Genomic DNA, 12,631 nt, shown 5'->3' on the forward strand with positions numbered 1-12,631 from the left:
CTTGCAAAACGAAAGGGTTTTTGGTTTTTTGAGTTGCTTCGCAAGACGATTTTCCCTATGGGCTTGCTTCGCAAGACGGAAACGTCTTGCAAGTTTGTTTCCTTTTTCTTAAAACCGTTAATACAGTTGCGACTTGACTTCGAGGAGCAACTCATAGCACGCGGTGTGGTAGCCTTTTTTGAAGTTTTTGAAGACTTTGGTGATTTTTGAAGCTTTTCCAAAACTTTTCCGACACCGTGCTTCGCAAGACGAAAAAAACCGCAAGACGAAAAAACCCGCGGAACGAATTATTTTTGTCTTGCAAGGCACCACTGTATGCTGAAAACATACCTGTTTGCTCCAGCCTTTCACACCTGAATTATGTATTTTCAGGACCTGTCCTTCTCCTGTGACTGTTATTAGTTTTGACTTTTAAACACTAATTTTAAAAAAATACTGTATCTTGTCCTGGGACCTGCTGGTGAAGGACAGGTGGGAATAATAATAACAAAAACAACAAACCTTTCAGAAGTCCATTATGTCTTTTGCTCGTTGCTGCAGCAGGAGTTTGGTGTGCCATCATTTAATCACACCCAAGTCCATGCTGATTACTCTCCATTTTCCTCTACAGACTGTTTGCTTGGTGATTCGTTTTACAGCTTCTTGTGTTTTAAAATCAAGCTAAGAGGTCTATAATCCACCAGGTTGTCTCTTTCCAGCTTAAAATATATTTGCACAGAGATCCTGTCAGAATGAAAGTAACAGTGTTAGATTGTTGAGTGAAAATAAGGTATCACCACTCTATTCTTTGACCTGCTTCTTTCATTGTTGTTTAGTCGTTTAGTCATGTCCGACCTTTTGTGACCCCATGGACTAGAGCATGCCAGGCAATCCTGTCTTCCACTACCTCCTGCAGTTTGGTCAGACTCATGTTGGTAGCTTCGAGAACACTGTCCAACCATCTCGTCCTCTGTCGTCCCCTTCTCCTTGTGCCCTCCATCTTTCCCAACATCAGGGTCTTTTCCAGGGAGTCTTCTCTTCTCATGAGGTGGCCAAAGTATTGGAGCTTCTTTCATTACCTCCAGTGTTTCCCCGTCTTTCTCTTAATCATTTGATTTATTTATTTAAGCTGTGGGAATGGGTAAAAGAGGAAGAGAGAGATTTTCCAGGAAATAGCTACTCAGCAATTCCTTGTTCATTTCTCTCTGTTGTTACAATAGGGGAAGCTGAAGCTCTCTAGAAGTTGTTGGACTTCAGCTCCCATCAGCCCCAGCCAGAGTGACCAGTAGTCTGGGATGAAGGGAGTTGTAGGCCAGCAATGCTTGGAGGGTTACCGCTTCTCCACCCCTTCATTAAAACTTAATGACAATCAAATTCAGTGGGTGACCAAAAAGTTTTTGCATGGAGTTGCAATCATAGGGAAATCTGCACATCTCTTTAATTTTCCCTGCTGCAGAGCTCTTAAAGACACAGCAGTCTTAATTCCATCATAGCCAAACACTGATTCTGTGCTTCAGTATTACCGTATTTTTCGCTCCATTGGACGCAGTTTTTCCCCTCCAAAAATTGAGGGCAAATGTGTGTGCGTCCTATGGAGCGAATGCAGGCTTGTGCCATAGCCGCGCACAACCCCTCCAGCAGGGAGAGGCTGCACAGGGCTATGGCTTCTTTAGCTCCATGCAGCCTCTCCCAGCAGGGAGAGATTGCGCGGGGCTAAAGAGGAAGCCAAAGCAGCAGGGAGAGATTGCGCGGGGCTAAAGAGGAAGCCAAAGCAGCAGGGAGAGGTTGCGCGGGGCTAAAGAGGAAGCCAAAGCAGCAGGGAGAGATTGCGCGGGGCTAAAAAGGAAGCCAAATCAGCAGGGAGAGATTGCGCGGGGCTAAAGAGGAAGCCAAAGCAGCCAGCGGGATCCATCCCGCTGCCTGCCTTGGCTTGTGCCATAGCCACGTGCAACCTCTCCGGCAGGGAGAGATTGCACGGGGCTATGGCTTCTTTAGTTCCACGCAGCCTCTCCCGGCAGGGAGAGATTGTGTGGGGCTAAAGAGGAAGCCAAAGCAGCCAGCAGGATCCATCCCGCTCGCTGCCTTGCCTTGTTCCATAGCCACGCGCAACCCCTCCAGCAGGGAGAGGCTGCACGGGGCTATGGCTTCTTTAGCTCCACGCAGCCTCTCCCGGCAGGGAGGAAGCCAAAGAGGCTAAAGAGGAAGCCAAAACAACCAGCGGCATCCATCCCACTGGCTGCCTTGGCTTGTGCCATAGCCACGCGCAACCTCTCCGGCAGGGAGAGGTTGTGCGCAGCCTATACGCTGCTCTTTGGGGCTGGGGGGGGGAAGATTTTTTAAATTGATTTCCCCGTCTAAAAACTAGGTGCGCCCTATGGTCCGGTGCGCCCTATGGTGCGAAAAATACGGTATTTGTTAGAAGCGGAATTAATACTTTCCAATTGCATGAAATTCAACAGGTCAAGCATTACCCATCATTTCTCCTCTCCTCTGTTGATTTCTGCCTGCCATCCATGAAAACTCTGCCAGAAAGAGAAGGTAGCAGCCTCATGTACCAGGCAGATATAGCATGACCTTTCAGCACAAACACATTTTGCAATAGTTTTGCCCACAGTGCCTATCCCTGAAAAAAATGCTCATGCTTCTGGCAATCAGAACATTAACTCTTCTTATACAAGAGATCATTTCCCTTATTTTATGGCTGCCACCACCACTACTGACCATTCTGAGCTTTTCAAAACATACAGTGGAGTTCACTCTTTCCCCTTTATCATGTAGATAGGCACAATTAGCCATTAAGTGTGTTTCCCCACCCCCACCCACAAAGTGGGTTTTAGTACTGCTGCTTGATGCCTCCACAGGAAAGATGATTCACTGTGGAGCTACTTGATCCCAGGCTTAGGCTGGTCAAAGGTTGATCTCAGTTTGTCAAACCAAACTGAAGACAACCAGACATTAATGAACATCACCACTTTCATTTGGTTTATGGCTGCTTCACACAAACTGAAATTTCCTATGTGGAAGTTGCATATTCATCACGTGTCTATTTTGCTGCCTGTGCACATAGCAAGATTCAGTTGTCAACTGTAGCATTCAAATAAGATGGACGCAGTTTCCTCAACCAAAATGGCTTCCATGAGGGGAGCGCATCTTGTGGGAAGTGGACCTGTTTACAGCCAACTGTTGCTTGTTCCCCAGTCCCCAACACTAAATGAGCAACAATGAATGTTTGGTCCTCCTGTTGTTGTTGAACTACAACTCCCATCACCCCTGCCCATTGGTCATGGTAACTGGGCAGATGGCAATTGGACTCGAGCAAAATCTGGAGGGTTACATGCCAGCATGGTGTAGTGGTTAAGAGCGGTGGACTCGTAACCTGGTGAACTGGGTTCGATTCCCCGCTCCTCCACATGCAGCTGCTGGGTGACCTTGGGCCAGTCACACTTCTCTGAAGTCTCTCAGCCTCACTCACCTCACAGAGTGTTTGTTGTGGGGGAGGAAGGGAAAGGATAATGTTAGCCGCTTTGAGACTCCTTTGGGTAGTGATAAAGCGGGATATCAAATCCAAACTCTTCTTCCTCACCCCTGCTCCAGCCTTTGTGTCTTTAAAAGCAATCTGAGCCGCAAATGTCAGCAGGTGACAATGTTTCTCTCCAGTGCCTTGAAGGGCTGCCCTTGCTGAGTCATATGTATTAAATGTATGTAAAATTAGCAGGGAGCCTGCAGTTTGCTTGTTTTCTGGCAACCATAAAATGCCTTGCCAAGAGTAGGCGGCTACAGTTTAACCATACTATTCATTAGAGAGGTTTCCTCTTGGTAACTGAGGAATGGAATGGCCTCTTTAATGCTAAATATGATGCAGAAATGTGGGTCCTTTGCCTTTCATTGATATTGACAACTTCTATCTATGTGCTAAGGTTCTTGCTGCATAGGAGCTAATGGAAGAAATTCTCATATCTTCCCCCTGCAACATGAGCTGCTGCATTTGAGGTCCTGAAAGCTCCCGGGTATGGCAATATTTCTCTGTTTTGCTCCCAAGTGGGTTAGATTTCTCCTTTTCTGAATTTGGCTCACTGATGCTCTTTGGGTCCCCACAATGAACTTATTTTGAGTCAGACAAAATGAACTCATTTTGAGGATTTGGGCACCATCATCAATGAGCCAGCCGTCTGAGAAGCATTAGTTATGAGAGATGGTCTGCTTCTATTTCTGCTGCAGGTAACTGAATTTTGAAATTATCCCTGAGTGCAATTTCAAGCGTTTTAGAGGATTTTATTCAGGACACTAGCATCACAGAAAGGAATAGGCTGTCTTCAGTGTCACTGTGCATTCTGATGTATTCAAAGGATAGTCTTAGAGCTAAACATGTAACATTGCATTAGCTGATGCATTTTCCTTACATATCTTGGGGGTGGACTTTTTGCATACGCATATATAGTCTCATATACAGTTGCCTTGGAGTACACGCAGGCATTGAAATCAGTGAGATTTACTTCTGACTAGATAAGTATGAGATTGTGCTGTAGGTTAGCAAAAGAGGTGGGAGGCAGCTACACTCCCTTTATAAATGGAGCACTTGTCAAGCTCCTTAGTACTGCTTGTTTTCCCACTATGAATACTTCTGGTCTTAAATATTTTTTACTTCTCCTTGAAGCATATGCATATAGTATTCGGTGTACTCACTATTGGTTTCTGCATTGTTGGTTCCCATTTCCCTGGGTTCTTTCTATCTGGACACTCAGACAATGGAAGCTGTTCCACACGCATTGATACTTGTGGATAGCAAAGAAACAGTGGCTTTTCTGCTTTGAACTGGGAATGTCAGAGTAGAAGGTTTTCAAAATGTTGGTGAAAATGCGCAGGTTTGTCTGTGACCGCTTCGTGATAAGGGGACACATGTCTTGGGTTTTTATTTCATTTAAAGTACCGTATTTTTCCGTTTATAAGACTAGGTTTTCCCCCTAAAAAATACTTAGGGGGCATCTTATACACAGATACATCTCCCCCCATTTTCTTAAATCTGAGTCCCCAAAAATAGAGGGACTCTTATAGACGGAAAAATACGGTATATGTGTAAAGCATGTTGTACTATCAAACTAATGATGACAATTAGCTATGTTGGTTGTTATGTACTCTTTCCTTGATACTACACCATCCTAGGGACACAGGTGGCGCTGTGGTCTAAACCACTGAGACTCTTGGGCTTGCCAATCAGAAGGTTGGTAGTTCGAATCCCCACAACAGAGTGAGCTCCCGTTGCTCTGCCCAGCTCCTGCCAACCTAGCAGTTCAAAAGCATACCAGTGCAAGTAGATAAATAGGTACTGCTGTGGCAAGAAGGTAAACGGTGTTTCTGTGCCCTCTGGTTTCTGTCACGGTGTTCCGTTGTGCCAGAAGCAGTTTAGTCATGCTGGCCACATGACCTGGAAAGCTGTCTGTGGACAAATGCCAGCTCCCTCTGCCTGAAAGCGAGATGAGCGCCGCAACCCCATAGTTGCCTTTGACTGGACTTAACCGTCCAGGGGTCCTTTACCTTTACTACACCATCCTGTACTGATTTTTTTTTAAAGGTAATATAATGCAATTTTGAACAGCAGGCATGAAATAACATTCACCCACTTCTGGTTTGCTCAAATGGCTTCAAATCCTTGTTTGGTTAAAATGGCATTGACTTAAATGAGACTATGGGCATGATGAGCAAGACATGGATTTCAGCAGCATTCTCCTATAGCTCTGTTATTGCTTGACTGGAATCCTGCATCCGATACTTCAGCTCCTGGAGTTGAGGATACTGAGGTTCCTGATTGTTTTCAAGTCACTGAAAAATACCACTATGGCTGAAATGCATTTGACAGTTTGAAATTTTAATCCGCAATCATAGAATTGTAGAGTTGGAAGGGATCCCAAGGATCATCTAGTCCAACCCCCTGCAATGAAGGAATACACAGCTGTCCCATATGGGAATCAAACCTGCAACCTTGATGTTATCAGCGCCACGCCCTAACCAACTGAGCTATCTAGGCATGATACTTGTGGACTTTATGGTAGTTTTCTCTGCATGAATGCTTGTTCCAAAATGTTGGCAGTTAGCCATCTGTTTTTAAATTCATATATTGCAACTGTAGTTTTTGGCTTCGTTACATCCATTTAGATCTTCTGCTAAAGCATTTTTTCTTCATGCTATTTCAACATAGAACTATTTTGTTGTTCTCCTTTGGACACCTGCATTAAAAAGAAATCCAGCTTCCCTGCATTTTTAAATTACAGGTGTCCATAGGAATCTTGGGTTCCTGATCTGCTTTTCAAAAGCCTTGTTGAGGCACACTTTGAGTGCCTGTCTCAGAATTTATGAATAGTAAGTGGAGGATTCTAATAGCTTACTTGAAGGCAAACAGCTATGATTGAAATAAGCCCAATCTCCTCATTCTATTCACCATTGTCCCAGCAGATTCTCCCATCAGCAGCCAGGTGTTTAGCAATTAGAGTTGAATCTTATAAAGATGCTATTTCTGGCATGTGTAAAATTATCCTGAGTGTATATGAAATGTTTTACAAGTACGTTAGTGGGACCTCAAGTTTTAATTGACAACAGACTTTCTGCCGATAAGGGAGTATTGCCAGACAGTTAAGGTTAAGGAACAAGGCTTGGATAGTGACAGAGAGAGAGACAGAATGTTTTCTAAGGAGTGGGAGAGGAGACTCGCAGGACTGAGGGGAGTTGGAGGTGAGTAAGAAAAGCAGAGAGTCAAATTACTGAGAGGTGGAGCTAAAAGGCTCTTCAGGGAAGAGGAAGCTGCTGCAATCACACAGTGAGTCACATTACCCAAGGATTCTTTCTAGCATCCAGGTCCAAACTTTTGACTCTCAACACTAACAAATTGGTTTCTCTGACCCTTGAATTTTTGCAGATTAACGTTGTTCTCCCAAAGCTCCCCTCCAGCATGGCTTCGAGGAGGAATAGCAGTGACCCAGCAAACAGGAGGAGGACAGAGAGACGCAGATCATCCCTGGAAGTTGCCTCAGGTAAGAGATGTGACTATCTGGATCTTTTGCTTTGATTACTGTAAAAGGATGAGTGGAACTATATCCTCAACCATTGCTTTCCTTTGCTGATCTTAAGATCTGTCTTGACCTTATAAGAACATAAAACCAGTCTTGCTGGATGAGCCCAAAGGGTTATCTGAACTCCAGCTTTCTGCTTCCCACAACAGCCAATCAGATGCCTCTGGAAAGCCCAAAAGCAGTACATGAAATGAGAGCCCTCTCCTACTGTTGTTCCCTAGCAACTGGTTACCTCTCATCATGAAAGGTAGCTTAGTTTATGGCCATCCTGACTAGCTTTCCTTAGATTTGTCTAATTCGATTTCAAAGCCACCTAAGATGTTGGCCACCAGCACGTCTTGTGCCAGCAAAGTCTATACAGTGGTACCTCAGGTTACAAACACTTCGAGTTACAGACTCCGCTAACCCAGAAGTAGTACCTCGGGTTAAGAACTTTATCTCAGGATAAGAACAGAAATCATGCAGCGGCAGCGGGAGGCCCCATTAGCTAAAGTGGTACCTCAGTTTAAGAACGGTTTCAGGTTAAGAACGGACCTCCGGAACTAATTAAGTTCGTAACCAGAGATACCACTGTACTTTAGCTCTGCTCTGTATTTCTGGTTTTTGTCTGTCTTGAATAATTCAGCTTCATTGGATGTCTCCAGATTCTAATATTATGGGGGATAAAAGATTTTATTTCCCTTTGGTATGTGTGTGGAGTTCACAGGCAACCTTTCCTTAGATACATACAAGAGAGGCCTGTTTCGTTTTAACTATGTAACAACAGTGCACAGGAAACCAGTGATTTATAACAATTATCTAAATACTTAACGCTACACTCAAGTCAGTATGCGACTGTTTATTTATGACATTTGTATGCCATCCCGTAACATATAGTTAAGTAAACACAACTGAGATGCAAAGTAAAACATAAAGCTATTAAAAATAAAAATAATCCTAGCATTAAGTACAACAAAACAGAACTTACTGCAGATTTTAAAAACAGAGGGCTAGATTCCCTACATTATTTGAATGGACTGGGTGAAGGTGTGTAATACAGGCATGGGAACATGTGGTCCTCTGGATGTTTCTGGACTACAACTCCCATCACCTCTGACCAGTAGCCATGCTGGTAGTAACTGATGAGAGTTGGAGCCCGACTATGTCTAGAGGGCCACAGGTTCCCCATCCCTGATTCAGTACATTCAGTGGAAGGTGCAGGCTGCAACTGTCATCTATTTCCTCTCCAAAATTTCCAATGTGCCTGTTATAAAGGAATCAGTGCAATATAATTAAAAATGCCAAGACTGAACCTAATTCAAAATGCTGAATGTGTTTTGAGCAGTCTATCTTAGTAGCCGTTCTAAAAATCATTACATAGTCACTGTGTTGGGAAATAATCATAATTAAATAAAACGAGAGAGAGAGAGAGAGAGAGATTAAAAAATGGAAAGTACATAACTGAAAAAGTGTCCGTCCCCCCCGTTCATGATATCAATTTTATCGTTGCTTGTTTGTTTATTACATTTATATACTAACGTTTCCTCCAAGGAGTTCAAAGTGGTGGTGTGCATGGTTCTCCCTTCCCTATTTTGTTCTCACAACAACCCTCTTAGGTTAGGCTAAGAGACAGCGACTGGTCCAAAATTACCCAGTTCCTAGTCCAATACTCACTATTACACCAGGACAATTAACCCACACAATTAAGACTGGGAGATAATCCTTATCTCCTCATTCGGAAGTGTGATCCTTCTCTGCAACATCAGTCTTTTCCTTAGAATAATTTCCAGAGTGGTAATTGTGGTATAGTACAATTTTGTTCACAGCGTATGAAGGTAGCCTGGTAGACTCATTAAAAAAGAAAGCCAAACTGTTACAAAATAGTGAGTAAGCATCTCCTACCTTCTCCCACATTCTGTCCATAGACTGCAATGTAAATACAGATTCTGTTGTTCAACATCAGCCAGCTTCTCTCCCCTACCCTTTAAAATGTTCTTTATGGTCTCTGTCCTGATTGAGAGTGCTGGAGAACCTGAAAGCTTGCTCACTACTTGGTAATATTTGGGTTGGCCCAGGAAAGTTACTGCTTCCTATGAATTTTGGAGACTTGTGCACAGGAGCTTGCTCAGTCTTGTCTACTCTGACTGGAAGGTTCTTCCCAGGATTTCAGGGTGGAGACTATCTCAGCCCTACCTGGAGATGCTGGGAATGAACCCGGTGCCTTCTGTGTGCAAAGCGGATCCTCTGTCATTGAGCTACAGCCCTTTCCTGTGTTTACTTAGAAGCGCTACTGCATTCAGTGGGGTTTACTGCCTAGTAAATGTGTCTAAGATAGGGGTCAACAGCACATTGTTTCATCATCCCATAGTTATCCTGCAGTCAATTGGAAGCCACAGAACCCGCGTCGGACGTTCGTGTTCCAAAGAACGTTTGCAAACCCGGAAAACTCACTTCCGGGTTTGTGGCGTTCCGGGAGCCAAAACATTTGACTCGCAAGGCGTTCGGGATCCAAGGTACGACTGTATTTGAGTTGGGCACACTCCTGATGAGCAAAATACTTTGCACAGGATCAGAGCTTGGAAGGTGTGTATGTGGAACCTCCCAAAGCTCTGGTGCAGGCAGGGGAAGGAAAGTTCAATTGCAAAGACTTGCCTCAGTGGTGAGCCTTCATGCACATTTTAACCTGTTCTACTTGTGGACTTGCAAATGAGTCGTTGTAGCTTTGTCAATAGTATCATATGTACAATGCTATGTTGCTTTGCTTTGGCTTTATCTTTTTAGACAGGATTACATTGTATAATTTGTATCACAGCAGTATCCACACTTTATTTTGTCTGCCCTGGATCTTCCAACATTCAGCATTGTTGAATGTCCCCGAGTTCTAATATTGTAAGAGAGTTTGTGACAGATTTATTATAGTGGAAGTTAGAGAGAATGAAAGAAACAATCAGGTGGAAGCCAGGCAATTATTTCCTTGGATGGGACTCCTGCTTCCCGCTAGCAGTTCAGATGTCAATACTTCCTTGCAAGATAGTTGGCACGTCTAATTAAAAACGAAAGCTGGCTTGTGTTAAGCTCAGTGGTTTGTTTTTCTACAAGTTGCATCATGGCTGAGTTCAACAGTTTACTCCTAGGCAACTATGCATAAGCCAAATTGCAGTAGGCTAACCACTTCACCACCCTCGACAGGCTCACTTTTCTATGGCTCTTGCATTATATACTGCTGCTCTTTGGGATGTGTGTGTGCGTGGACTATTATCTGCAAATTCCTCTTTTAGTGTGTGCAAAATGCCATTTCTCCTTGTGTCTCAACACTGGAGTGAGCTTTAAGTGTGTACAATGTGGGTCTAGAGAGAGATTTAGCCTCAGGACAGGTACTTCACTTCCCGATCCAGAGATTATAGAGTGCTGCTGTTATGATTGACTGCTTGAATTGCATCATATCTTCTGATGTGTTGTGGTGATTCAGGAGGAGTGGTCCTCAGTGTGGGAATGGCTATAATTATATAGTGGGAACAGCCTCCATGTCATACATGTGCCATGTTCAGGACTGGTATAAAGTCACAGCATTGACCGGGGCATGGCTGAGAATTGTGAACTAGAGGAGATGTAATGATGCACTTTGAATTTTGTATTTGAGATTATGTTTGTAAGCAGCCTAGAGGTTCCAGTGGAGGCATTGCACAAATCCAATTTGTAGAAATAAAAAGTATCCTACAAAAGCACAAGTTACTTGTACCTTTTAAAAGTAAAAGGATAGAACAGAATATGCAGATTTGATGCATGTTTTAAAAAGCATTCTATATGAATATATCAAAAGCGTAAAGCAGGTTGACAAATACACAAGTTGGCCTTAATGGTCCTGCTTATTAAGGTTGCCAACTTACTCGAGTAATGTTTAGAGGTGCAAAATGCATTTTAATCATGACACTATTTCCCTGTTCTCCCCATGACTCTGGCCCATTTCAGCCCTTTCATGGGTATATCTGTCATGGCAGTAGCATGTCTGAAGTTCTGTTGGCATGGTGGTGGTGCTCTGCCGAATCCTGTAGCTCAACCTTTCCCATCCTGGTGCCCACTAGATATTCTGGACTAACCCTCCCATCAGCCTCAGCCAGCATGGCCAATAGCTGGGATGCTAGAAGCAGCAAAATTTGGTGGGCACCAGGTTGAAAAAGGCTGTTTGTTACATTATATGGAACTTCAGTACAGGATTGTGCTCTGAAAGAGTGCAGTCTAACAGGAAAACAGCAACATTGCATAACAAGTGTGCTCATGGGCTGCTCTCATTCATTTCAACATAGCATGTGAGCAGGAAAGCATCATGAGGCATTGTGCCTTTCTATTTAAATCTTATTTTAAACAAAATGAAAATGGAGCAGCAAAACAGGAAAAGTTCGTGATGATTTGAAAATAGAAATATTTTCCGTTTCAAAGGTTTTGCTAACTTCGCATAATAGGTTGCCCCAAACCTTTTATATTTTGACCACGTCCTGTTTATAAAGCCAGTGTTTACAAAGCAATATTTCTGCCTTCTTGTGTGAACCAGGCATGATTTCATCTGCTCAGCCGAGCCCAAAGCACATTTGGTCGCTTCTGGTCACTCGAAGGCTGCCTCCTCTTCCTTGAAATCCTTTGTTCCTAGGCGTTTTTCAGGTTATGTCCTCTGATGTTTGCTTTCCCCGTGTATGAAATTTGTTGTTGTTCGGTGCTCAGTTGACTCATCAGTGTTAGTGAGTCAACAGTTACAATTCAGCTAGATTTGTGCAAAGGGAAACATGCGGAGGCAGAACGGGGAGTTCAGTCCTGCTTTCTGCAGCCACGACTCTGCCTGAGATCACACTGATGCATAAGAGTTGCATCCTTCTTCTTTGCCAATCACTCATAGCCGAATAAGATTGTTTTCCATAAACACTGTTTTAACAGTGGGTCTGTGACTGTGGAGGCCAGTTCTGGATCCTCACATCCTTCCACAGTGGGGACATAGGTTTCTGGGCGGGAGCTGATCACGGCAAGGGTTTGCCAAACATGCCTTCCTCTTAGCACATTTCTCTTTTTCTTCCTGAGTTTGAGCATCTTCAAAGCCCATTACATCTTTGGTAAAGCTGTTCTCCAATTGGGGCGCTTGCAGGCCAGTTTTTCCCAGTTGTCGGTGTTTATACTACATTTTTAAAGATTTACCCTGAGAGAGTCTTTAAACCTCTTTTGTTGACCACCAGCTCCATGTTGGAGTTGTGTAACATTTGTAAGCAGCTTAATGTGTGCTTCAGCCTTACCTTGAGAGCAGTGTGTGCACCAGCCCCATCAGCTGCCTGGAATATGCGGAGCTGGGCTGGAAACCACTGTTCACTTAAGGTGAGAGATCAACTCCTTTGTAGGTATACCTTTTGCAACAGTTAAATTTTGGTGTGTGGTCACATCCCACGATGTAATAGCTTGTCATCCTTTGTATAAACAGATCTCTCTCTGGGAACCTTAAAGGTTATCAGTGTTTTGTTTTGGTTTGTTTTTTAAGTGACTCTAGTATTGGCAAGGTTTGACATCCCTAGAGAGCTTGGCTTGAAAAGGGGCATTATCAGGAACACCTGCAAGATAGCTTTGCAGATAAGTTC

General features: G+C 43.7%; 1 protein-coding gene across 2 annotated transcripts in view; it reads left to right on the plus strand.

Annotated features, from left to right (window-relative positions):
- BAK1 (BCL2 antagonist/killer 1) overlaps positions 1-12,631 on the plus strand; it is a 42,762-nt gene that overhangs the window by 12,962 nt on the left and 17,169 nt on the right. For both annotated transcript variants that reach the window (XM_081010167.1, XM_081010166.1), the window contains exon 2: positions 6,887-7,001. In XM_081010167.1, coding sequence (XP_080866293.1) covers positions 6,920-7,001 — 82 coding nt within the window. In that variant the 5' untranslated portion in view covers positions 6,887-6,919. The remainder of the gene's footprint in view (positions 1-6,886; positions 7,002-12,631) is intronic.

This window comes from Podarcis pityusensis (assembly GCF_964106645.2).
Source record: "Podarcis pityusensis genome assembly, chromosome: 6".
Classification (NCBI taxonomy): domain Eukaryota; kingdom Metazoa; phylum Chordata; class Lepidosauria; order Squamata; family Lacertidae; genus Podarcis; species Podarcis pityusensis.